The sequence below is a fragment of the Apteryx mantelli genome, chromosome 27 (genome assembly GCF_036417845.1).
Source record: "Apteryx mantelli isolate bAptMan1 chromosome 27, bAptMan1.hap1, whole genome shotgun sequence".
NCBI classification, from domain to species: Eukaryota; Metazoa; Chordata; class Aves; order Apterygiformes; family Apterygidae; genus Apteryx; species Apteryx mantelli.
In genome coordinates this window covers 3,719,644-3,746,119 of record NC_090004.1, presented here as the reverse complement: position 1 = coordinate 3,746,119, position 26,476 = coordinate 3,719,644, and the positions used below count along the sequence as shown (strand labels likewise).

Sequence of the window (26,476 nt, the reverse complement as noted above, 5' to 3'; positions counted from 1 at the left end):
ATTGAAGAGGAGAAGAAGGAGGTGCATGTGAGGTGATTTGCACTGTGCTAATGCTTTCCAACGCCAAATCCCAAGGGGCTTCCCAAAGGCTAATTAATTAAGAGTGAGAATTGTTTGTTTTCAGCCGTGGACGAACAGAGGCATGGGAAGAGGGGAAGCTCAACTGGTGTTGCATAGGGACCTAAAAGGACCCGAATAAAATGCAGCGCCTGATTCTCTGGTAACAAGCCCTACACTTGGAGGCAGGCAGGAAGGAGGCTGAACGTAAATGACCCCCTGTTGTGCTCCCTATATTTTTCTTGTCTCCCGTCCTACTTCCCAGCACACTCCGCTTGGATGCGGTAGGGGCTCAGTGCACTCTGCGCACGCTCCTGCCCCACATGCTGTGCCTGGAGCTGGAGGAAGGCAAGACACGGCTCTTACAACACTTTGACCCTGAGAAGGTCCCTGACTCAAAGGCATGGCTCCATCCTTCTAAGGCTGCTTCATGTGCCCGTACGGAGGATCCCTGTCCTGTTCCCACCCCAGGCCAGCAAGGGCTAAGAGTGCCCTCTGCTGCGCTCGCTCTCCTCATCCTTTCGTGGCAGCATTCTGCTTGCTCTTTGGGAATAAACAAAACAACTCTTTTCATTTAAAAAACCAACTCTTTCCTATTGTAAAGGTCTCTCTTAATGAATTGCTAGCTGTGCAGGAGCCTGGTTATGTATTTCAGCAGTAAACAGAAAAGATAATGCCCTGGGATGTGAATGTGTGATATCCTGCCTTGATTTTTGAGGTGTAAATAAAACACTGTGGGGAACTGCTGTCCTTCAACAATAACCTTCACCCTGTAGCTTTTCATGGCCTTGGAAAACAAGCAGCTCCTCATTGCGGGAGTCCAGACATCAGTCTCTGTAGTCATGAAGCTTTCATTCCTTAGAGCTGGCAGCGCTGCGAGTGCTGCTGATGCACAGGCAGTTACAGTACTTAATTGCTCCCAACAGTGCTAAACTTTCCATCTCTCCCTCCTGTTCAAAGGAAAAAAAAAATTAAAAAAATTAGCACCACAAAGCTGTACTTATTTAAGTCCTCAGCTCTCGCAGCCAAAAAGGAATGGATGTAGGTAGGGAAAGAGGAGTCAAGGAAGCTGTTCCAGGCTTCATACTTTTGGAATTAGAGGGAAGAATTAAAAAAAAAAAAATCATAATAATCTTTCCGGAGCTTTTTACTGGGATTTGATTTACCCGCGTGGAATGTAACCAAGCTGCGGGCTCCACCAGCAGCCCCGTAACCACCAGGGCCACAGGAATCTGCTCATGTTCCCTGGAATTTGCACCCATTTTGGGTTGCTTTCCAGATTGTCGCTCAAAGGCAGGGCACGCCCCCTCCAGGAGGCTATTTAAAGTGGAGCTGATGTGCAACTTTCTCCAAAGAGAGACAAGAAACTCCGAAGGAGAAAGGGAGCGAGAGAGTGAGTGACTCAGTTGGCAGCCTGAATCCCCCCTTCTCTTTAGTCAGGATGCCTGGCAGCTTGGGGACAGTGACCTGGACCCTGTTCCTTCTCCTCCTTCCACCTGGCTGGGTACGTATTGCACCGCAGCAGCTCTCTTTGCTGGCTGAGCATTGCAACTTCTTGCTTTGATGCATGCGAGTGCTTTGGGCTGAGTAACTCCCACGGCGGCCACCTGCCTCAGAGGGGTTTCGAGAGAAGTCTGGCTTTAGCAGAGCAATGCAGATGCGCTGTGTAACTAAATCGTGCTCTGAGTTGCGCCGTGCATAACGCCTGTCATCTGAGGATCTCGAAGCCCTTGGCAACTGTGAATGGATTTTGTTTCACTTTGCTCTTGTGAGTTAGAAGCCAGCCCTGGTTTACAGGAGGGAAGAAGAGAGCAGAGAGAGGTGAAGTTACCAGGTTTATGGCACTGCAAGGAATAAAAATCTCCCTTCCCATTTCCTTACCATCACTGTCCTCCGCCGGCTGCCGCTGAACCCACCCACCCATTTGTTCCCAGAAACGGTGATCCTGAGGAGGAAATTAGACTGCAGCCTCTCTGGGGCAGGGTTTGTGTCTGCCTGTGTGCTAGTGCGAGAACTTGCACAGAGCAGCTCTGATTTGCTTAGGACTTTTGTGTGCTACGGCAGTACCAATAACATTGTTGCAATCATTAACGTATCTGTTAAAATAAGATTTAAATTGCAGTAAGTACCTTTTGGATCAGTGAAGAAGGCAGATTCGCACTCTAAGCCGCTGTGCTGAGTGAGGCTTGTTGCGCTGATACATGCAATGAACTACTGGCTGATGGGATCCGTTTGATCATTCCTCGTGGCATGCAGAGATGTGCCGGCCCCTTTCCTGCCAGGAAGCGTGTTCTGCGCATCTAACGCCGCGGTGATGTCAGGGTAGTTCCTGGGGTATGCGAAGGTTTTCTGGTTTCTTGCCCTGACCCAGCACTGGCAGCATCATACTAGCCTTATAAACGATAGCAGTGAATCTCGTCACTGTGATGCTTTATCAGTTATCCAAAATGAGGTCATTTTTTCCCCTAACTTTGCTGAATGCTTTGAAATGGGACTTTTGACTTTCTTCTATTCCCAGCTCGGAGAGGGAAGTCATGTTTAGCGGATAGAGCAAGGGGATGAGAGCTGCTACTTCTGAACCCACCTCCCACGTTGTTCAGAGGTGAGAATAGGATCGGGATTCCTGGGCGTTATTTTTAGCTCTGTGCAGCTCTTACAACCTGGGCAAGTCAGGTCGTCTCCGCGTCTCTGTTCCCTATGTGCGAAGCGGGAGTAATGGTTCTTATCTCTCACAGTAGGCTGTTGTACAATGTACTGCAGCAACGTTGGGGAGGTGCCTTGAGATGCCGGGATGGAGGGAGAGCAGGTACGATCCATGGTAATTCAGTGTTTGGAGTGTGCGCATAGCTGTGTTTTGACTCCTTTAGGCACTGCCAGTCTTGGAGCGCAAAAGAGAACCAATTACGTATTTATTAGATTACCTCGCAGCATTAACGCCTGGCTCCCGAAGCTCTTGGCGAACAGCTAGCTCAGCTTCACAGCACTCCTTTCCCAGCCCTTCGATGGCAGTCGTGAGCCCCAACACATTTCAAAAGTCCTCTTTAGTTTGGCCCTGTCAGCTGCTTTCCTGGGCTCTCATGGACATGGGTGACCAATCAGAAGTAAGGACTCCTCCATGGCTGTGCCACAGGACCCCTGCAGCCACAGAGATGCGAGCTCGTGTCCCCCACTCATGCCTTCGCGAGGGCGTAGGGGGGAGAGGTTTATATGAATATGAAGCAGAAAGAATGTGCTCACCCTTTTTTTTTTTCCCCTCCCCAGGTAATTGGGTTTCAGCCTACAGTGCTGGCAGTTGGGAGACAGCTTGTTTTGACTTGTCGGCTGAGCAGATGGGACTTGGGAGTCAGTGATGGAGAGTAGGTGTGGAGCGCAGAGATGTGAGTCCTCTAGTCAGGCTGTGTTTGCTCCAGCTGTGGCTTGGCCATGGCTCAGGGCTCCTGGGAGTGGCAGATTCATGCGTGATCAATATGAGAGCTGCCAGCAAAGCCAGGAGCAGGGAGAGTAATATTCCAGACTTTAGCCCTTTCTTAAATCTGTAGCCTTGATCTGTCATGCTGGTTCTGTTCTGCTGCTCTCAGAGTTGATGGGAGTATATGGTTAACCTCAACAGAAACAAGATCAAGCCTATAGGGAATCTGAAGTGTGGACCATGCTCAATCGAGAGTAAAAGAGTGTAATTTTAGTAGACACTTCTAAGTAGATTCTCTCTGCCCCCAGGTCTGTGGCATGTTATGTGGAAATGCTGGTCCTCACGTTATGTGTGGGTCCGTAGCAAAGCCCTGAAGGTGAGCCCCTGCAGTTCTTTGGGCGATTTTCCCACTGTATTGAAACAACTCCTAGAAGCAGTCCTTGAAAATAATACAGGGTGGAGGGTGCTCCATGCAGAAGGCAATATAATCCGTTATTTCACCTCTTTGAAAATGCTGGGAGAGCAAATTAAGTAAAGGAGCACTCTAGAAAGTTGGTTCAACACTGACTCTCTACCAGCTGTTCCCAACTCAAGAAGTTCCTCTTGCCAGGCGGTTATTCGGTGTTGAGAGTGCATGAGGCCAAAAAAGATTTCAGCTCATTCTTTGCTCTCTCAGGCCTGTGAGAGGAGCAGGAGTTATAAATAGCAAGAGCTGGCTTTGCTCAAGGGAACGGGAGTCCCAACACATCCTGGGGCCAGGTGGACTGGACGATGAAAAGAGGCACGTCCCAGCTGACTGATTGGAAAATCTCTAAACATTAAAGAGCCCTGCAAATATGGATGATTTGGGCCTTTGAAGCCATGCTTTTGCTCACAAATGAGGGGAAATGAGACAGAGAAGAGGTGTGTGGGGGGCACAAAGTCACCCAGCAGGTCTCTGATTCATCTGGGGCCAAAATCGAGATGTGCTGAAAGTGGCCATAATATGAGGCAGTGAAGCTGGCTGTAAACAGAAGGTAAAACCAGGTGGTCTAGTTCCTTTGAGTGAGTTCTCAAAGGAAATAAAGGGGAGAAAGAAAACCCGGTTGGGTTTAATTCTCATGTGTTCTATGTTATCCTGACAGAGGTTGTTTTGGTTTGTTTCCTTTTCCAGTAGGAGAGAGATTCTGAGAGTGTTTCTTTATATGGCATGTGGCTGACGCTGGGTTGGAAAATGCTTCCTGTTGTTGTTTTTTCAGTGCACAGATTACATCTTAATAGAGGTCCCATGTTCGAAAGGCTTTGCCCCTTTTCAGATCTCGTGTACCCACCACCCTCCTCATTCATGGCTGAATAACATGTCCCCCTGGCAGCCTCAGCAGTTGCCCGTGTGAAAACCAGTAGGAAAGCATTTCTGTAATTTCTAGCATCTTTTAATGCACTTTAGCAGTTGGGGAGAGATCCACATGATGTGCCGGCTCCCAGCAAGCGGTCCTAGCACTGCAGTCCGAGAAGAGCTGGGCTACAGGCAGTAGGGGCTTATTTCCAAAAAAGCTTTGCGCTAGGAGTTTTCAAGGGGAATTATACTGATTCCTTCTGAATATGGTAAAGCTCTGGGAGGTCTTGTGAGCGAAGATTTAGACTGATCCCTGTCCTGTGCCATACTGTGTTAATAGTTACGAAAGTATAAAGCAGTTGGCATCTTCTGACCCCACGTGACCTAAAGTTAGAACAGCTGTTTGGAGCAACAGTCGAAACAGCTGGAAGAGTTTTACTACTGTTATTGGTGACAAAACACAATATCCAAGGAAGCTGTTTCACAGGCGAGGGCTGGATGGGATATAACAAGTGCAAACAGAGCTGTAGCAAGATTTTATTTTATTTATTTATTTTTCCTTTGCTTCCTGGATCTCTCTGTTCCAGGTGTCCCCCTCTCACCCTCCCCCAGGCTTTCTCCAGCTGCAGCTCTGCAATCCCTCTTGCTGGGTGGCAGCAGCCAGGTCTGGCAGCAGAGCCGCAGCGTGTTTGCCCCGTTGGGCGCTTTCCCTCTCACCCCACCCTGGCTGCGCTTCTGAGCGTGGATGCGTGTGTTGTGCAGGAGCTCACAGCAATACGGCATCTCAAAACGTTTTGCAAGCATCACCTGCTGTGCTCTGCGGGCAGGGGTCGGATCAGCCCTGCGCCAGCAGCCGCCCCTGGGGTGGGAGCTGGCCGGTGTCTAGCCGGGCGCAGCATGGGAACGCTGGGAACTGGAGTAGTGCCCATCCATCCCTCTGAAACTGCATGGAGAGTTTTGAGGAGCAGAAGCTGAATGGGATCCAGGTTTGAATGAGCACCCTGATTTTTTCAGAGGAGATATAAGAGGCTCTTTAGAGACCATATGCTGTGCACCTTTAACAGTCGTGGTTTTCCATCTTGTCCAAATCTGGGTACATCCAGAGCTGAGGCTGATGTATCTGTTCCAAGCTGGTTCCGGACAAGGATGCCACATACTAAACCACTGGCAGTGTTTGAAGCATCCTGCTTTTTCCAGAAAAGGTGACCCTCCTTCAGACATAGTCTTGCCTCTGTTTGGTATCTGAAGGGCATGAAAGCCAAGGGTGGATTTCGGGAGGTGGCCAGCGCTTCTGAAACACTACCAAGCTGTAGCAGTCCTGAGGGACCCAGCTGTAGATTTGTAAGGTCCCAAGGAAGGTTGGTTACATTATGTTTCCCAGAAAGGGGAGGAGGAGAGGGCATATCTCTGGAATTACTGAAGAAAGCATGAGGTCCAAGGGACAAAATGGGGCTTGGGAAGTTTTGGTGTGGTTTTCAGCTCTGTCAAAGTCCTGCTGGCTGATTTTGGGCAAGTTGCTTCTCTGTGTGTCTTGCTTTTTCCATCTGCAGCCTGTGTCTAATGGTGCTACTGCAGAGTGCTTTGATGTTTTCTCCTGAACAGGGCTATGTAAAAGCTGAGGATTGCTTATTATTAATAATTACTATTTTATTGCTTCCAGGGAAGAGGAGGGCTGAGCTGTGCATGGGACTCCAAGCTACTGCTTGCCCTGTTTGTTTTGGCCCTGCTTCCTAGAGGCACCTTTATTCCTTGAGCTTCAGATAAGCTAGGGATGAGAAAAAGATTAGTCATGTGAGTCCTCGGGAGCTGCATGCACAGCCTCTGCCACAGGGCTTGTTGGCGGAGGGAGAAGTAGATCTTCATGCTCTGCTAGCAATGGTCTTGGGGATGACGGGGTGTCTGTGCTTGAAACGGATTCATGTTTTTCATTTCTCTGTCTGGCTTGCGGGAGACTCATCCTCTCCATGGCTTGTGTGCTCTCCAGGTAGAAGCGCAGCCCTGCACGTACCCCTGCCGGTGTCCCTCCCAGCCTCTGCAGTGCCCTGCTGGCACCAGCCACGTGTTGGATGCCTGCGGTTGCTGCAAGGTGTGCGCCAGGCAGCTGGGCGAGCTCTGCTCCCTTCAGAAACCCTGTGATCATCACAAGGGACTCTACTGCGACTTCTCCAAAATCCACAGAGGCAGCGGGATCTGCTTAGGTGAGAACAGTGTGTTCTGTTATTGTGCGGTTTGCTTGTGGCCCCTTCAGTCCTCTGCCTGCAGACCTCCCAGAAACACCGCGGTATTGGCAGAGCTTCTCGCGGTGCTTAAACTCGGAGATTGATCCAGCGTCACACTGAGAGGTCTGTTCCACCCCTGCGAGCCAGCAGATGCGCTCATACTGATGCACACACAAAGTGTTTCCTTCTGTAGTGAAGGATGTTTCCAAAGGCACATAGGGGAGGTTGCGACTCTCCTTCATCCTTGTGACATTGTTACGGGAGATCCTATAACCCGGCAGTGCCTGTGGGTAAACGTCGGCAGTTAGGAGTTTTATTGTAGAGGACTGTTGCTTTTAAAATCTCATTGCATTGCACTGGAGACTGGCATTTTGCACTCTGCTTACGTGCAAGAGGCATACCCGTATTTCTGGCTTTAGCATGTGGGTAGAAACAGCTAAACAACTCATTTGCAAAATAGTGTGTATGTAGAAAATGAGAATTACTGTGCCAGGTAACTACAAATGCAAACCTGCTTTCTCTAAATTAATTCGGGGGCTTCTTTTCAGTCAGAGAAGAAAACTGTTTCTGACTTTCGTTGTTTAGTTATCTGTTAATCTGTTTAATTTTCCTCCTTCCAGTTATTGTGACCTTTAGAGGCCGTTGCATGAGCTTCCCATTACTTCCTGTAGGAATCGATACACCTAAGAGCTGATGACTGAAGCTTAGTAAGGTGTATAGGTGTAATAATATCCAGCAGCTGTAAGCTAGTTAAGACTGGAAATGGGGTGTATGTTTGTAACAGTAAAGGTAGCTAAATCATTGGAACGATTTACTCGGGAGCACAGAGGAGTCTCCTTCCTGAAGACTCTACATGAGGACTGGACATCTTTCTAAAGTGCCTCACTTTCACCGTGAGGTATGGGCTTGATGCAAGGATTTTTGGGTGAGATGATCTGGTCTCTTATGTCGAAAATCAGACTAGAAGATCACAATGCTCCTTTTTGCCTTTAAATGCAAAATTAAGGTTTTTATGGCAAAATTTCCAATTGACTTATAGACTATAGACCAGGATATCTCTATGTATTGAAAAGAGGATTTGGGTCGTAGTGTCCTTGGGTGATGTTTTTGTAATGTTTACCTTGATATCTTGAAAAATGGGGACTTTTGGGGGCAGTAAAGGATGCTGAGAATGTAGTGATAGATAGAACAAAGGGAAAGATCTGCTTTTGTGAAGGGAGAAAAGAGGACTTACTGGTATCCACATGAGAAAGATGTGATGGGAGCAGAAAGGAACAGAGGAGTGTTAAAACCTCAAGGGAAAAGCTTGTAGACTGGGTACCAGCCTGAAGGCAGTATCAGAAGAGGCAGAAGGGGAACTGTCAGAGGGAAAATTATTATGTATTTGTTTAACACTAACACAGTACATAGCACTTTATATACTGCAGCAAGGGAAGAATTCCTCCCCGGAGACCTCAGAGTATCGGAAAGGTCGGGAAGATCCCTTGGTAACTCTGAAGGGCGAGAGCCCACGGGAGTAGGGTGGTCTGGGTGGGCGCAGGGAGCTTTCAGAGCTGCAGCGGCCGGAGCCGCTCTCTTGAGCTCTGCCGTATTCCTTGCAGAGGAGGGCAAAAGTCTCCTTGGCTGGAATTGGTGTCTGGAGGCAGGAAATGCCAGTGGTGCCAAACGGAGCTGGTAAATAAAGAGCCCTCTCAATCCGCCAGGGCGAATCCATTTTGGTGCTTTAATTGGATCAGGCCAACAGGAAAGTGAAGTCATTGTAAGGTAATGAAAAGCATGACTGAATGATTGAATTTTGAAAACATAATAAAAAGCTGGAGCAAGCTGCCATTCCTTGGGCGGGAAGGAGTGCTTCTGAGGGAACAGCATGATCAGTTCGAGGGCTTGGGCTAAAAACCAGTGAAAGGAGGTTTAAAAATAGGTATGAATGGCCATGTAGAAGGAAAGTGGACAGCTTCCACTTTGATTGGAAAAAGTGAGGATTTTGAAACTTCCAAGTAAGAACAGTAGGAGTATTTTTATACCAATGGCACTGAAAAGAGTTGCAAGTTGAGATCCAGCTCTGGTTAGAAACAAGGGATTAGCAGACCAAAAGGATTTGTGTCCCCTCAAGGACTAAGTGGAAAGGAATGAGGCTCTCGCTCGTTGTTTGGTCCAAACGCTTTCTGCCTGAGACAATGTTCCAGTCCACAGGCGAGAAGGACTAGGAGAAAATAGATCAGGTTTCCTGGTAAGCCTTCACAAGCAGCCAAGAATCCTTCATTTTGGTAACTTCCCAATAGAAGTTTGCTTGGATTTTTTTCTTTTTTTTAAGGGGTCAGAAATGCAGAAATCCTGTGGGCAACTCTGAGATTTCAACATTTCATTTCAGGCTGAAGACCAAAAAAAACCCCCAAAACCCCTCAAGATTTCCCTGAATTATCTGGAATACTTGTTTGGATTTGTCAAAACTTTGCACTTTGATTATATCAAAATGTTTAATTTTGATCTTTATAGTATATAAAATAATTATCCAAGCAAAATGTTTCCCCCAATGGGTTCTGTCCAACAAGAATTTTGGTTTTGATGTGAGCTATTGTTAAGAGTATAAAGGAAACTTTTGATATTAAATTGAAATGGTTCAGTTGTTTCCCATTGAAAAAGTTGATGAAATTGGTATGGGCCTGGGAAACTTTTAACCAAGTAAGAGTTTTCTGCTGGAAAAATGTTCCACAGGAAAAATATTGGCCAATGCAAAATTACAAACTTCTGAGCATTGTTTGCACCTGCAGAGTGAGGATTGGTCCTGTGCATAAGATATTGTGTTTCTGTTTTGCTCATTTAAGTTTTATAGGGAAGGAGTGAAAGACTCGGAGGAGGGCTGCAGGTGAGAGATCTGGAGATCAGAATGCTTGAGCAGACAGGAACAAATAGAAAAAGTTGTGACTGGAAGGAAGAAGAGATTCATGTAACGCAGAGAAGCCAAAAAGGTCATAAACCCAATGTGTTATTTTCCTTTTATAGGTCACCTTTAGACGTGTGGGAAACCAACTGCTCGCAGAAGAATGTTGCCTTTTGGTCTTGTAGGAATAACTAGGAACAAAGCCGCAGGTTCACGTATCGTGTCAGGAATGCGTCTTGCACAGCCTTGCTGACCAGGGGCCCTTGTGGAGTCTGGCAGGGAGAACTCTGACTCGGGAACAGGCTGTTTATAAGCTGGAGGGCTGTAAAGAGAAAGTCCCACTTAGCAGCTCATCTAAGTGGAGAAGAGGTTTCTCTAGTGAACTCTGGGAGGTCTGGCATGGCTAAAGCCAACTTCTAAAAAATCAATGTCAGGAATATCCTGGGATCCAGGGAGTCTAATACTAAATGCGCTAACTTTTGCTGCATCCAGCACTAGGATCACAGAGTCGAGGAGAGGCTGCAAATGGGTGTTTGTCCCTCGTGGGGACATCAGGAGGCCCAGTAGCCCTATGAGGCAGAGGCCGTGCTGTCAGCCCCATACCATCTGCTCAACTTCTCCTCTGCCCCCTTCCTACAGCTCATGAGGGGGCAACTTGTGACCTGCTGGGCAAGATCTACCACAACGGGGAGAGCTTCCAGCCCACATGCAAGCTGCAGTGCATCTGCATGGATGGGGCCATCGGCTGCATCCCCCTGTGCTCCGACGACCTGCGGCTGCCATCCCCTGAATGCCCCAACCCTCGGCGGGTGAAGTTTCGCAATAAGTGCTGCGAGGAGTGGATCTGCGAGGAGGGCGGTGAGGAAAAACGCTTTGAAACAGCCATGGCGGGTGAGTGATGGGCAGACAGGATGGGGCTGGGGAGGCGCAGGAGCAGCTGATCAGCATGTTGGGTGGGAGCTGTTTGCTAGGGGATAGAGATAAGCCCAAACTGCCTTTGGATTGGGGCTCTGCATTGCATCTTTGCCTCCTGTTGTCCTTTGCTGATGTCTGTGAAGAGTTAGGCCAAGTTGGGAGCAGCCCCGTGCACCAGCTTTGTGCCACGCTCTGTTCCAAGCCCTGAATGTTGTCTTGTATCTCCTCTGCGTGGCTCAGTTTTCAGGGAGACTCCATCACGAAAGCCAGAGCTGAATAACCTGCAGGAGAACTGCTTGGTGCAGACCACAGAGTGGAGCGCTTGCTCCAAGAGCTGCGGGATGGGCATCTCTGCCCGAGTAACCAACGACAACCCCCAGTGCCACCTGGAGAAGGAGACCCGGCTCTGCATGATCCGGCCCTGTGATTTCCCTATGGAGAAAACCAAGGTACTGGCTTGGGGAGAGGGGAGGGGACATGACACAGCGAATGCCAGGGAAGGTGGACCTTTCGTCTGACTCTCGCATTCTTGTTCACCCTTTTGCTGCTGCTCTCTCCCTAGAAGGGGAAGAAGTGTGTGCGGACCCCAAAGCCACGCCAGAGCCTCCACTTCGAGTTCTCAGGCTGCACCAGCAGCCGTTCCTACCGGCCCAAGTTCTGCGGGAGCTGCACAGACGGCCGCTGCTGCACCCCGTACGTCACCAAAACCGTGGAGGTGGAGTTCCGCTGCCCCGAGGGGGACTTCTTCCAGCGGAAGATGATGTTCATCAAGATGTGCTCCTGCCATTACGACTGCCCCCGAGACAATGACATCTTCTTGGCCACGTACCACAGGAGGATGATTGGAGACCATGTCAAGACAGAGAGGCAGTAGCCCTCTCTGTGCCAGCTCCACAGGCCAAGGTGTCAAGAGGGCTCTGCAGTGCTTTCGTGGCTGTGTCCCAGGACAATGCAGCCTCTTCCCCCTCTGTGAGGGGCTGTGCTCTGCAGAACAGCACCATTTGCCACCAGTGGCCTCAGTGGACTTGCTAACAAGCTAAGGCACGTGGAGGGAACAGCCCCATCAGTCCCAGGCTGCTGGCCTACACCTAGAGTTGTGCAAAGGTCGGTGAAGGAATCTGTGTTGAGGTTCCTCAAACACAACCTGCACCATGCTGGGGAGGTGACCAGAAACAGGCCTGAGCTACAAACTTGATCCATGTTCCCATAGATATGATGGGAGAGTGGATCAAAGCCATGTGGCTCCAGCCTGTCACCAGCTGAGAGCACAGTGGGTACAATTCCCCAAGGCCACTGGCCTGCCAGGACCATGCAGTGCACCCAGAGCGCGAGCCAAAGGGGAAATCCAGGAGGCCTGAGCTGATGTAGAGCTCTGCAGCTTGTTTTCTAGCAGAATGGGGCTCTGATGCGTGTTGATGCAAAGCATCTCAGCAAGGAAAGTGGTCCTGGCCCAGTGCTGGGCTCATGCTGAGCCTTGCAAATATTTTTGGCTGATTGGATCCAACAAGTTGGCAAAGCTCTTCCCTATCCCTTTTGCCCACCTTTCTCCCTTCCACACACTTTTCCATCAGCAGCTTTTTTCCAGATCAGTTTGCTCCTAGAGAGGCTGGTGGGTGACCTGTTCTCAGGGCAGCTTGAGGCTAGGCTGTCTGTTTTTTGGTTTTTTTTGTCTTGTGTGCCAATGAGGATGACAGCAAAAACAGAGGTACAAGGAAACAGCGAGTTGCATAGTGTCGTTGCAAGAGACCTAGCACAGCTCAGGGCTTCCTTCAGAAGATCTGAGCCTGGGAAGGACTTTCCTCATACGAGAAAGGATTCAGCCAGGCTGTAGCTTTGCTGCCTCCAGTGCTGACAGGAGGTGCTCAGGCCTAGCGCCCATTTCAGATACACAGGTCCAAGGGGCTCTTCCAGCATAAAACTAGGGTGAGTCAGGCTGCGAGTCTGAGACATGTCCCCTGTGGGTCCTGATCATGTCAGCAATGATTACGAAAGGGGGCAATAAGAAATATTCAATTTAGAAGCAGTTCCCGGGTGGGAGATGAGGCTGGACTCCTCTGGCTTATGTGCTTGCAATAGAGTTGCAACTGTGTCTCAGCTCTGGAGTCTTTATTGCTTGTGGGTCATAAGTTGGGAGAACACAGTTCAGCTCGGATCTCCCTGGGGAGTTCGAGGCATGGGCAGGAAAAATCGTCCGTATTTGTAAGCAGAGCAGATTTCATCTGGAGTTAGTGAGACAGTGATGTGAAAAACTGCTTGGTGCTGGGGGTTCTGCAGCTGTGGGATTCACTTCTTGCCCCAGACCTGCAGAGTCTCACCACCATCAAAAATGTGCTGCTCGCCCTGATTGTCGGCCCTTGACTCCTGAACAGACCAACGCAGGAGCGTCCCCGAGAGCACCCACCCGGCTGAGACCCAGCCAGCAGAAACAGCCCGCCCTGAGCATCTTGGCACCTCCGTGTCATCTCCGGAGACTCTCCATTACCATTTGGTCTCTGCTTGTTTTAGCAGAAGTGTCCAGCTAAGGGGCTGAGCTCCTCCATCCTTAGATATCTCTCCTGCCTTCACCCTTTCGGTCGCTGGAAAGCGCGATGAATTCGTGTCCCAGCCGGGCAGCCGCAAGGGCCGCGCTGCAGCGCTGAGGCCTGCCCTGGCGCCGGCACGGCTCCCCTTTCGCGGCAGAGCTTCGGGTCGGAGGACGAGCCAAGCCGCTAATAGATGCTGCCCTTTGCATCCAGGCCGTAACTCGTCACCGCCGACTTGGACGCTGCCATGCCAGCTCGGGGCACGCGTATAGTATCAGCCCCTCTTTTCTTGCGCTCTCAGCCTGCAGATGCTCATGAGCCTTCAGCTCCTGTTACTTGTAATCAGTTTGAACTGTAAATAATTTATCCCTTGGTTTCTGATTTTTTTTTTTTTTTTAAGGCCTTTGTACAGGTTTTGTATCCTTTTATCCCCACCTTGCTTGGGCTCTTTTCAGGATGTAGATTCCCCCCCCCCCCCCCCTTGCTGTCCAGTTCTGCTCTGAACTCTTTCCTTGTCCTTTACCTGCCTCCTGGGTGTAAAACTAAGCTGAGGGTCGCACTTTACTCAACGCTAATAAATCTCTCTCTATTTTTTATACCCCTGCCGGCATCCATCTGCGCGAGGCTCCTGCCTGGCCTGGCAGGACGCGCCGGGCGCGGGAGCGGGCGCTGGGGGAAGCGAGGGCGGTGAGGGGCAGGAGGCAGATGTGCAACGCCGCGGGGCCCCGTGCGCCGTGTGTCGGGACAAGCACGAGGGCGAGCGAAACGGGGGGGATTTGACGTTGCAAAACCGTGACTCCTGCTCCGGAGGCAGCGGGCAGTGCCCACCCTTCGCCACCTCTGCCTCCTTAATACCCGGTTAAAAATAACCCCGCAAGCAGATGTGGGCAGAAACCGCTGAGAACGGGGCCAGAACGCCAGGGGCTTTGGGGCGGCTTAACAGCTTATGGATTCATCACATTGACCGGAGCTTCCCTGCTTCCCCCCCCCACTGGTGCCTGCCGGAGCGAGGGCAGGGCTGAGGGAGGCTGCTCCCTCCCTCCAGACCTTCCTCCGTTCCCCGGAAGGGCTTTGGGATCCCCGGGAGAGGGCAGGGAAGCTGGGTGTCGGGATGAGTCCTCCTGAGGACCCCTGTCGCCCTACGGAGCTGGGCTCCTCGTTCATGCTGCCTCCGACTGTTCGTTCCCGCTGGGTTCCTGGGGCTGTTTCTGATCTGTGCGGATCACAAGGAGCAGGAGCAGAGCTGGGGGCTTTTAGCTTATTTATTGCTGTGCAGCAGCCTGTGCCCATTCCTCCCCCCTTCCAGGGGACTCGGGAGAGGTGACGCCCCTGTGACGCTGCTCCGGGAGGGTCACGGGATGGGGCCGCGTGCCCCGGGTGCACCCCACGGCTCCGGGATGGGGAGGGGGACCAGGGGCCCCTTTCCCTCCACCACGATCCCGCTTGCTCGAGCGTCGTCCCTGGAGAACCGGGATTGAGGCTCAGAGCATGCGGCACGGTCGGTCCCGTCCCCAGGCCTGCTGGACGCTGCCGAGGTCTCTGCCCTCTCTGGGGACAAGCAGGGCAGTGGCACCATGGCAGCCCCAGGACCTGCCAGCACCCCGGGGGCCACCCAGAGCCAGGGCCTTACTGGGAGTACTGGGTGTACTGGAGCCATAGCACCGGGCCGCAGGGATGCCGGCAGCAAAGGGACGCTGGTGTCCCTGGCAGGTGTCCCTCAGGTGAGAGCAGTGGCTCGTGCTGCCCCCGGCGCCCCGGGGGGGCCCTGTGCGCCCGGGGGGGGCCATGTCCCAGCGCCGTCCGGCCGCGGGGCTGCTCCTCCCTTATCGGCCAGGCCGAGGGCCGCCTGCGCCGCCGCGATAGCCGAGGCGTGTCCCGGCGTCCCGGCTGCCGGGGATAAGGCACCCTTTCAGGGCAGGCGGCCTCCGCGGAGAGGCCACAGCCGCGGCCCCATGCGCTGCCGGACGGACCCTTATCGGTCCTGGCCACGCTGCCAGGGGCACCGGGGTAGAAACAGCGGCGGGTGCAGCTGCGGCTTCCCCCCGGCCGGCACCGAGGCTCCGAGGTTACGGAGTTGGCGCAACGAATTGCCTTGATGCAACCCAAGCAGGAGGGAAAGAGGGTTTTTGCCCCACTAGAAAGAGACCAATAAAAAACAGGGGGGGAAAAAAAATCTTAAAAAGTCTTTATTCTGGCTGTTTTGCCCCAAGAGTTTGCGGTGAATATTTGCACCCCCCGAGGGCCTGGGAAGCCAAAGCGGGACGCGCAGCTCCTGACACCTGTGGAATAAAAAGGGTTTCAAGCAAAATGCAACTCATCTGCTGGGGGAAGAAAGGAAAGAAAAAGGTGGGGGGGCACCAGCACCGGTGTTACCCCAAACCCGGGAGCGATTGCTTTGGCATCGCTTGACCCAGGCGCTCGCGGAGGAGCAGCGCGGAGCCCCAGCTGCAGAGGGAACGGCACGGCGCCCTGCTAGCTCGGCTCGCCCTGGCACAGCGGAGGTGTTTTGGGGTTAATTCTTTCTTTTTTCTCCAAAAAAAAGATCCTCTTCCCTTTGGACGTGCCCCTGGAAGATCCCAGGATACTTTTGGGCACCCCTGGAGGTGCAGGGGGCCATGGGGAAGCTGCAGGGAGCAGGTGCTCCTTATATGGAGTGGTGATGTCACGACGGCGCTATGACATAAGGAGGGACCAGCCCCCGCGGTGATGTCACGCACCCCGCGCCACCCCATAGGGTGCCCCCCGCTGGGGATACCCCCGAGCCCCGCCTCCTCCGAGCCCCCGTGACGTCACGCCGCCACCTGCCCGCCCCGCCCACTGCAGCGCCGCACCGCCGCCGGCCCCGCCCCCCCCCCCCCCTCCGCGCGGCCGGCTGACAGGCGGTGCCGGCAGCTAGTGGGCGCGGCCAGCGGCGCGGGGGGCGGGGCGCGAGCTGACGTCAGAGGGGGCGGGGCCAGGCGGTGCAGGTGGAGGGCAGCGCGGAGCGGAGCGGAGCGGGGTCCGGCTCGGCCCGGGTGAGCCGGGGGCTTGGGGGTGTCGGGGGGCCGCGGGGGGGCCCGGCCGGGTGTGGGGCGCTCTGGGGCGGCCGAGGGGTCAGGTGGGGGAGTGGGGGGGGGGTTGGGGTGCTCTGGAGTGGGGGGTCCCCAGTGGGGCCAGGCTGCGTATGGGGGGGGCACAGCGGGGTCAGGTTAGTTGTGGGGCGGGGGGGGTTATGGGGAACGGGGGTGCTCCGGGACTGGGGGGGCCCCAGTGGGGCCAGGCTGGGTATGGGGGGGGCACAGTGAGGTCAGGTTAGGTGTGGGGCGGGGGGGGTTATGGGGGGTGTGGGGTACTCCGAGACCGGGGGAGTCCCCAGTGGGGCCAGACTGGGAGTGGGGGGAGCCGGGGCAGCGGTGGGGGCGCTGAGTGGGGATGGGGGCTGGATGGGGCTGAGGGGAGGTGTGGGGTGGGGGCTCTGCTAGGGCTGGGGGGCAGCTGGGGGGGGTGCCAGGTGCCAAAGCAGGGCCCAGCTTGCTGTGGGGCTGGGGGGGAAGTGGGGTGCGTGGGGGGGTGGCAGCAGCAGGGTCAGGCCGGGGAGGTGGATGGGGCTGCGGGGTGGGGGGGAGGTCCAGGGGGTTTTGGGGTGCCGCGCATCACTGCTCCTGGGGCGCACGCGACTCTCCATTGAGCCGCGGTGCCACTGGCACCAGGCGGCACGGGCGGCACCGCGGCTTTTCCCTCCCTTGCGCTCCCCCTTGGTGCCCGGCAGCTGGCCCGGCTTCAGGAGGGTGTCGAGGGGCCCTCGGTGCCGGGGCCACCCGCAAGGCGGTTTGCGGGCAGAGAGGGTGCTGCCGTGGGGCGGGTGCCGTGGGGCCTGTCAAGCGCCTGGCTTCGGTTTGGGGTTTCGTGGGGGGGTCGCTGGGCGGTGAGCGGCGCCGGCCACCCCTGCGCACGGAGGCCGCAGCTCGGGTTTTGCCGTGCGACTCCGGCGCTGATTTCCCAGAGGTGGCTGGCGCTTGCAGCTCGCTGGGGTTGCGCGTGAACTCTGCTTGTCCTTGGCCTGGGGATTTTGCAGCTGCCGCACCGTTTCCCCTCTCCGGAGCTGCTGGCTGTGCCCTCTGCAGCCGTTTCTGGAGCCGGGCGCCATGGCTCCGTGCATTTCCCGGGAGCGCCGGGGATCCTCCCTCTCTCCTGTCGATACCTGTCTGAGCACAGATCGATGCTGCCTTCAATCTGGCAGCGTTACCCATCTGGCTCTTGCCTTTCTGCGCCGTTTCCCCCGTGCTGTTGCACAAACAGGGTATTTATCTCGCCACATCTCCTTTTAGACGGCGGCACGTTGTGCTGATGTTGCAACTGGAGGAGCATGCGGCACGGCCGAGCGTCCTCGGCGGTTCCTGGAATCTCCTCTTCTCTTCCTGAATATCGCCGCCGCACAGCATAAGCAGCACGTGGGGCACTCGGCGAACCGGCTCGCAAGTTTGCCAAGCGTGCCAAAACGGCAACTTCTGCCTTCCCCCCTTTCCGAGGCCGCCTGTGGGCTCTCGCGAGCCGCGGGGCGGGGAGAGCGTAGGTGCCGCAGGGTTCGAGCCGCTCGCCGGGCTCGCAGGGGACGGGCGCTATCTTTAGGGCCGCGGTGCAGCGGAGGGGTGTGCCTTGGCTCGGCGCTGCGGGACAGCCGTCTCCTCGCTGCAGGATTAACTTACGCTGAGGCTCGTGCGTGGGAAGTGTTTGCTTTGCGTCCGCGGCGGCTGGGGGGAGCGGAGCGGTGCCCGCTTGCAGCCCGGTCCGTGCCAGGGGGCTGCGGCGGGGGTTGCGGGTCCGGCCCCCGCGCCGGGGCTGGTGAGTCCGTGCTTGGGTGGTGTTTGCAAGCGCCCGGAGCGAAGCCGCTGCCAAGTCTGCTGGCTGGCTCTGCCGGCGCGGCAGGGCGGCGGGAGGGAGCTGGTGGCAAGCGCCGCGCGCCCTTCCGCCTGCGCGAGGTCAGGCTGTGCAGAGGTGCACACCCCAAAACCATCTCTAGCAAATTAGGGTCTTGCACGGTGCACCCCGAAACCATCTCTAGCAAATTAGGGTCTTGCACGGTGCACCCATCCCTAGCCCTTTGCTGCTCCGTTCCTTGTGGGTGGGTGTTCAAGGCTTTAAGGACGTGGCTGGAGAGCTGGGCTCAGGGATCCTGCCCATGTCCAGTGGGAGCGCCTGCACTCGCTTCCGCATCCTTTTTCTGCCGGAGTAACTGGGCTAGTATGTGGGAGTAACTTGGCAACTGTGCCAGAGCGTCAAGTAACACGGGATTGAGGTTCCCTGTTCTGCTTAATCCTTCCTCCGCAGCTTTTGCCCCGCTTGCGCTAAATCTGCACATGGGTCGTGCAGCTGCGCCTGTCCCCGAGAAGGTGCAGCCGACGCTCGTGCGACTCGGGAGCGGAGCAAAACCTGCCTGACCCTCGGGTGCGGAGGTCCGCGCGGGCCGGCGGCGCAGATGCGGCACAGCTCCTCTCCGAGCGGCGGGCGCTTGCTCCGAGCTTGCTTAAACCTGGGTCTCCCCCGGCTTATCTCAGTGCTGCCAGTTCCACATGTTTCTTCCCGAAAGTGAGGCGTGTGCTGCTCCTGCGTGTTGTGATGGTAACGAGTTAGTAACAGCGAACTCGATGCATCGAGCTGCTTTTCCGGGGTCGCGTTCGAGCCGCTCCGTCGGCGGCGTGGGCCTCCCCCGTCCCCGAACGCGCGCCCTCGCTCGCGCGCCGCCGTCCCCCTTTTGGCTACGGGAAACTTCAGGCCTTCTCGAAAGGGGTCGAAAGCCCTGCCTGGCTCGAAAGTGCCTTCTCATCCGCGGCTGTGCGGCTGTACCGACGCTGGCAGCGCTGCTGCCGCCTCCCGGCGCGCAGCCTGGCCGGCCCGGGAACTGTCCGCAAGCAGCATCTCCCTGCGCCGCCTGCTCCCGGGCCCTTCCCAGCCGCCGGGCGGTGAAGATCGCTTGGAGGGTAAGCAAAATATCAGCCTTTCTCCGGGTGCGCGACCCTATGGAGATTTTAATGAAGCTTTTTCTGAGCTTTAGGAAGCCTGATCCGGAGCTGTCAGCCGTTCCCGGGGGAGGAGAGAGGGCTGCAGATGGTCCTTAGCCCCAAGGGCGGATCCGCTCCTTTCTGCGTGATTTTTAGCATAGTGGCGTGTTCCCAGCTCACGGTGGGAGAACGAGGCTCAAAGACGCAGTGGCTGAAAGTTTGGGGTTAAAACTGGCTCTTAGCCGTGCTGGATGCTGCAGGTCGGAGATACGGGAGCTCTCCGAAGCGTGATTCAGCACAGGGGCCGGCTTCAGCCACCATCAGCCTGGGAATTTCGCTTTCGGTGAACTGCCCAGAAAGGATTTTGATGCGTCGGGGGTCCCTTTCGTGTGTTTTTCTTCATCCAGTGACTGATCTGAGGCTCTGAGCCCGGCTGCCCGGGGCGATGCTGCAGCCAGCTCTCGGCGCTTAGCCGGGGGAGCTCGCTGGTCGGGGAGCCCTGGCCGGTGCCGCTTCCCCGGGTGGGAAGCACGGCGGGTCCAGGGGGCTGCGGAGACTGTGCGGAGCGGTCGGCCTGTCTGCGTGCTTTTCCCCACTAGAGGCTGCTGATGAACAGAGCATTTTGTCTCCCTGGCTCAGGCTGAGCGTCGGGGTCTTGAATTTGCAGCGCTGCGCGCGGCTGTGGCTGCGCGGAGCATCCAGGCCTGCGCTTCCCGGTGAGCTCTTCCTGCTGAATCACCCTGGAGACGGCAGCGGGCTCCCCCCGGCAGCGGAGGGGTTCGGGGACACATCTGCTCTCCGTTCAGGCCCACAATAGGTCTCCGCGCTTCGTTAGGGCTCAATTAGGCAAATGCACGGGGGCTCGAAGTGCGTGCAAAGCGAATGCCAGGGGACACCGCTCCGCCGCTGACGGGAGCGCGTGGAGTCCGTACCGAGGGTGCCGGCGTGGATCCCGCCTGGGTCCGGGGCGCTTCTGGGGTTTTTCCAGCTGGCCGTTTCAGGGTGCCACATGCGGAGCGAGTTTATCCTCTCACAGTGTTTCCTAGTGTTTCCTACTGTTTTCCTAGTGTGCAGTGATAACCACTTTGCTCCTCCAGCATATCCCAACTGGCAGAAAAGCCAAGGATTAGTTAAGCGATGGCAGGAATACCTCACCGCTAGGCCTAGCTGCAGCGACGCGGTAAAGCCGCCCTGTAGACACAAAGGAGACCGTTCTTCCAGGGCCATTGGTTTAGTACCTAATCCTTAGGCAGGATGGGAGTCTGGAGGCTTGGAAAACAAACCCAGGCTCTGGGAAGATGGTTAATCACGTAACAGTGACGTGTGAAATGCAAGACGGTTGCTGCTGCGTGGTGGCAATTGCAGCTGAAGGTGCCTGAGAAGGAATTCAAGCAGCAGGCTGGGGTGTTGCACAAGACCCCGCTGCCTCTGCTACAGGCGCTGGAGGGAGGGCAGCGCGCGGTGCCAGCTGGCTTCGGCAGCCAAACAGGCAGCGCTTTACAATGCCGACCGGCGCTTTACATAATCTGGGACTTGCAAAACAAGCTCGAAGGCCTGGAAAATCCTCCTGCTATTGTTGCTGCTCAAAGTTTGCTGAACTTCCTGGTTTCATCTCTGGGTCTGAGTTTTGAACTGCAACGGGGGGGGAAGGCGTTTGCACGGTGAAAAGGAAGGGGTGTTCGGGGTTTAATCCACTCCTGCTCCTTAGATGAAACTGGTTTTGTGGTCCGCAAGAGGTCTTGAGCAGCTGCTCCCAGCTTTATAGGGCTGCAGAGGACTGTTCGTCTATCCAATTAGCATGGTTTGTCTCTAGTCCCCTCCTGATGCCCCCGAGAAAATCCTGATATATCAGCCATGCGTGTGCAGCACGCCGCGAGCAGGACAAGCGTGCAGGCACCATCTGGGCTCCCCTCCCAAGTGCCTGCTCGGAGGCAGAAAGCGTCGGGTAGAAGTGGCTTTGTGTGGTCTGAACCTCGCGTGAGGCTTGGTCGGACCCTGCCGTCCTTGGAGAGAGAAGGCTCTAACGCTATCTCTCGCTTGCAGTTTTCAAGGGAAGGAGAGGTTGGAAGGAAGCTTTGGTTGTCTTAGGGAGACATGCCTCTTAGGGTAGAGTTGTCCCCTCTGCTTCTTCCTGCGTCCTGGTAATTTGAAGGCACCTGGGATAATGCTCCTGGGAGGGTGCTGACACCCTAAAAACCAACCCAACCCAATGCCGGCCTGAGGCGGGCGTCGCGTTGCCTGGCCCCTCGGAAGTGCCTTCCCTTGCGCTTCCATTTGCTCATCCTACATCCCTCTGCCAACGCATAGAAAACCACCGGTGTCCCGTGCGCTATTCAATTAAATGAATGAATCCTATTAAAATGTTCTCTGCTCCTGCTTGTGAATGGGTGACTAAGAAACCTGCCTTTTCCTGCTCTTCCCAAGAAAGCTCTGTTGGGTAGCCAGGAATGAGGTTACCTTCCTGCTGATCCACTTAATGCCTGGCAAGTTTTGGCATCCTGGGCAGCCACAAAACAGAACGAGGAACCTAGGCCTGACGGCGCCAATACGTCCTCTTATCAGAGGTGACTTCTAGCTCCTTTCATGTCGGTAATTACTTCTGGCCACAGTTGACCTGAGCGGGATTTGAGCAAGGGCTGTGAGGCTTGACACGTGTCGTGAATCCTCAGAGTGACCAAGCTCCGACCGCGGTGGCACCACAGCTGGCTTGCGGCTGGTGCAAAGAGCCGGCGCGTCGCAGCGACGGGGTGAGAGAGCTCGGGGAAGCTCTGAGCTCGCTCGCGGCCTGGCGAACCTGGTCTCGGCGCTGCGCTTCACCTGCTCGGCGTGGGTGGGAGGCAGGGGGGACCGATGCCTCGAAGCATCATCGTAGGCGTTAGCCGCCCTGTTAGCGCAGCTCATGCATGATTGGGGAACTCTTTCCCTGGGCTAAGAGCTCGTCTCAAACAGGGCCGGCGTCTGCTCCGCGACACCCGCGCCAGCTCCAACGCGGAGCGCGAGAAGAATCGAGGGCGGACGCTGGCCCGGCCCCGAGCCACGTTGGGCTGTAACGTGACTTTGCCTGGCTGTGTTGATGTTGTGCTCGAGGCACGTGCGGCTGACGTGGAGGTAAACCGCTCCCGTGTGGTACGGATTGGCCTCATCCCATCTGCGCCCGCGAGCAGCCTCGCTGCGCGCCGGCAGATGGGGTCGGCGCTGCTTGGGGATTTCCTCGGATGCGGAATGGAGGCTTTTAATAGCAAACGCGGTCATCTGTATCATCGCATAACTTGAAACCCGTTCCTTACAAATACCGACCGGCAGCTGGGAAGCGGCCGAACGGGAGAATTCAGCTTTGTTCCAGATTTTTTTTTCTTTTCTGTTTTTGAGATGTCTTTAAAAAATAAAACGCAGGTCAAACGTATCCCTGGTGATGCTAACGCGCTCGTGAACGCAGGGTATGGTTCTTCCCCGAGCAGCTGCGTTCCCAGAAGGGAGCCTGGCACGCATTGCCCATCAAGGCCTGCCTTTTTCGGGAAGGTCGCTCAGCTCCGTGTGACGGTCTGGTCCTCCTTGGGTGTGTTGTGCCGAGGGATCCCGTGCCCTCAGCTGGGTGCCAAGATTTCAGCCTTCTAGGAAAGGCAGCAGTGGCCAGCGTGGGTTTCCCTCGCTGCCCGGCTGCCAGCCCGCGTGCTCGCGGTGCTGCGTGTGCCCTGGTTAGGGCGTAGGGTGATGCTGAAGCCAACCAAGCTGGCTTTCGGTGGGCAAGCACGAGGACAACTGAGCGGAGGATTGATCCACGCTGTGGGCCAGGTCTTTTCCCAGAATTATTTTTCCTACTGCTGTGGCAGGAGGCAAATGTGGTTACGGCAGCTGCCTCCCTCTGGCGGTTTGCATCTTGCCTCCCCCTCCCTACAAACCTCCTTAAAACTCTGCCTTTCTGGTTGTGCTCGATACGAGCCTGTTATCAGCGCGTAGCAAACCGCGATGATGACATCCGCGCGCGGTACCTCCAACCACCTGGCAGCGCCGGGCTGGATGAAGAAGCTCATTTGCACGGGGCGGTTAATTCTCTGTGTGTTTTAATCTCTGTGACCATCTGTGTTCTTGCTCGGGCTTGGGAGACCGGAGCTCTTGGGATTTATTCCAGGAGGTGAATATGGAGAGGACTGCTTATGCCGCGTCTGCCAAAAAGTGCCCCAGGTCAAAGCAGGACAGCCTCATTAGCTCTGGGAGCAGTTGTTCCCATCTCCTCTGGGCAAGGAGGCCTCAAAGCATCAGCTCTATCCTGGAGGCACGTCCCCAAGGGATGCAGGAACAGGGTAGGGGGCAGCGGCAAGCGGCACGTACTGAAAATGGGGTTGTCCTCAAATGCAAGGGGCTGTGATAGGCTTTGCTGGCACATGAGGACAGCCGTGCCTCGTCCCTGGGCGGTGCGACGCCTGCATCCCCTCCCGGAGAGGGGGAAACCGAGGCACAGTGACCTGGCAGGGCCTGCCAAGGCGCTAGGAAATGCTCCTGCCAGTAGCTGTGCATCTGCACGTTCGGGAGCCTCTTGAAAGTGTTTCTCTAGCTCCGTCGCTGAGCTTGTTCAGGATGAGTCCTCTGGCTGTGGTCTCTGCCAGGATGTGGTGAGACGAGCGGTGGTGGGCTGTGCTGGAGCGCTTTGTGGGGACAACGCTTGGAGTGAGGAGTCTTGGAGGGAGGCAGAAACATTATGTGTATTCGCTTTGCAATATTTTGGCACCCGGGTTTTTCCCGTGGCACCACCTAACTCGATTTAATTCAGAGCCACGTGTGGCCCTCCTCTAGGGCCCAGCTCTGCCGAGCACGGCCTGTCCCATGGGGTAGCGCAGCCTCCACCGAGGCTCCCGCTGACGTACGAACCCAGAGGGAACGTTCTCTACCCTGTAATTAAAATCTGTTCTGCTCCTGATCGCCGTGCTGGTGAGTAGTCTCACGAATCCGCTGTGTGCAGCCGTGGCGGTCTGGATCCGGAGCTTAGAAATGGAGATGCTTTCCAAGAGAGCCTCTCTTGGGCTGCCTCCAAAGGCCCTGCAGCTGCCTTGCCCTGCAGCCCCTGCCTCCAGGGCTGGGAGCATCCGTTTCCATCGAGACAGTGCCTGGGGTGCAGGTGATGTTTGGGGGTTCATCTCCCCTGAAACGGTGTCCATGAGTACCACTGCAGCCCCGTGTTTCTGAGGATGTGACCAGCCTCGACCATCATGGTGCTCCAGGCTCTGGGCTGGGTGAGGAGATCCAGAGCCTGGTGCGGCATGATGCCGTGACACAAGCACTTGTGTTGGGGGGTCCCCGGACCCTGGGTCGGGCTGAGGCAGAGGCCAAGGATCTGGCTGCGTTTTGGCACCCTGGTTGGGCTGGGCCCCGGCGCATGCACGCCGGATCGCGCCCGGCCGGGCTGCGGCTTAGAGAGCCAGTGCTCTTGAATCTCTTCATTTCCTTAATGATCCTTTTGTTGGGAGGATTAGGGTTGAGAGGCCTCTGGCAAAGCGTTAATTAAATTAAGTCTGTGGGTGTTTTGTTGAGTTTTTAAAGCCCACTAGAGGGCTCAGGAAGCCCTTCCGAGCCGGGGTTGGAGGCACGCTGGTATGTTGTGCCCCATCCCCTGCCAGCGCCTGCTGAAGTTTAAAAGAAGAGTTATGGAAGGCAGCTGAGCTGCACCGGGGGAGAAGCGTGGCCAGGGCCAGCCGGTGGCCTCCGCTTGCAGCTCGCTCGTTCTCCTGCCTGCCTCTACCCTGGCCTTGGCGGTGTCTAATCTTTGCCGTGCCTCCGAGGGCGCCGTCCGGGTCTGCGGCGGTCGTGCTTGCTGGAGAGCGAGGGACGAAGGACTTCTGCATCGCCACTTGCAGCATTACTAGCAGTTAAATAACGTAGGGCGAATTTCTCCCTCCCCCCGCTTCATCTTTACGTTTCTAAGAAATACCCCAATACGAACCTCCGTCTGGTCCTACCACCGGTTCTGGGGAAACTCGGACTGGCCCTGTTGCAGAGTTCCCATAAAATACAAGTGAGAGCGCTTGGCTTTGTGGCTCAAGGGATTTTTCTGGCTGGTGTGTGTGGGTTTTTATGTTTAACTGTAACTCCTTATTAACCAATGTCTCTTCTTTTTCTCTTCTGTACCTTGCCCTGTGATGGATTTTGGTGCCTCGCCGATGTGGTTTTCCCGGCCGGCTCATCTCTGGGTAAGTACCTGCTCTCTTAGATCGGTGAGAGGGAATAAGTGATATGGATCACTTAAGTAATGGCCTGGCTCGTTTCTTCTGTCTTAAACTTCGGAGCGCTGGTTGTTAGCAAACAGCAGGGTTTCTCGTGTGTGCGCATGTGTGTGTATATGTCTTAAGATTTTGGGTATTGAAAAGCACTACATCTAGCAGTTTCCAGGCTAAGACTGTAACATGAAAATGCCCCCAAGAGCAGTTGTTCTTGCCGGCCTGGACTGCTGAGCGCTGACCCTCCGGCACAAGGACACCTAGCACCAGCAAGTGAGCAAATGGAAGTGGAGATTTTCTTGGGCGTGAAAAGCAAGACCCCCTATTTCTCCCCAAATTCCTCCTGACAGCTGTGACGGTAAATCAGTGCTGTGGTTATATAAGGGACTGTCTGAAGGCCAGAGCACGGTGCTGGGCTGGCTTCCCCTTCGCAAACCCGCAGATGGACGGGGCTTCACGGGGCACGGAGAGGAGCCCGGGGCCTTTCTGGCAGGAGAGGAGAGGAAATGCGTGTCGAGCTTGGAGAAGTGCACTGGTGCTCACTGAGATCCTGTTCTGCGTGGGGGGAAATCGTCTTTGCGGGCTGAGTTCTGATCTTTCTTCCCGGCAGAGCGGCACGGGGTTCAGTGCCTACCCCTGAACCTGGCTGTGGGGTGCGGTTCGTGTATTAAAGCCTGGGTGTGTGTTTGGGGTGGGGGAGAGGAAAGGGGTCTCTTTGCATTGAGATTATCTCTGGAAACTTCAGAAAGTTTTAAGTGACTCTTTTCGTATAAAATATCCTGCTGTTAAGCTTTCCCCTTTCCTGTCCATCTCACCCCACTAGTCATGTCCTCGCCTCTCCCAGAAACTAAGATGACTGGGAGTATCTAGAGCAGCTCTGCTCTGTGCCCAAGTGCTCAAGGTACTGTCAGTCACTCATGAAAGACTTGAAAGGAAAGCAGAGGAAGGTGCCGGGAACAGATTGCTTTATT

General features: G+C 55.2%; 2 protein-coding genes across 5 annotated transcripts in view; both read left to right on the top strand.

The window, feature by feature from the left end:
• Positions 1–1,392: 1,392 nt before the first annotated feature.
• LOC106499882 (CCN family member 2-like) lies at positions 1,393–13,916 on the top strand. The gene is given in 6 exon segments (XM_067311504.1): positions 1,393–1,425; positions 1,427–1,561; positions 6,766–6,979; positions 10,521–10,772; positions 11,037–11,245; positions 11,359–13,916. Coding segments are annotated over 6 exon segments (1,155 nt in total). The 3' UTR covers positions 11,671–13,916.
• A 2,356-nt stretch (positions 13,917–16,272) lies between these two features.
• EPB41 (erythrocyte membrane protein band 4.1) overlaps positions 16,273–26,476 on the top strand; it is an 89,925-nt gene continuing 79,721 nt past the window's right edge. Inside the window, exon 1 of one of the 4 annotated variants that reach the window (XM_067311596.1) lies at positions 16,273–16,332. The gene's annotated coding sequence lies outside the window, so the exon portion shown is untranslated. Of the gene's footprint in view, positions 16,333–17,625; positions 17,867–25,402; positions 25,479–26,476 lie in introns of those variants that run through there. The other 3 variants (XM_067311586.1, XM_067311595.1, XM_067311585.1) reach the window with 3 other exon arrangements.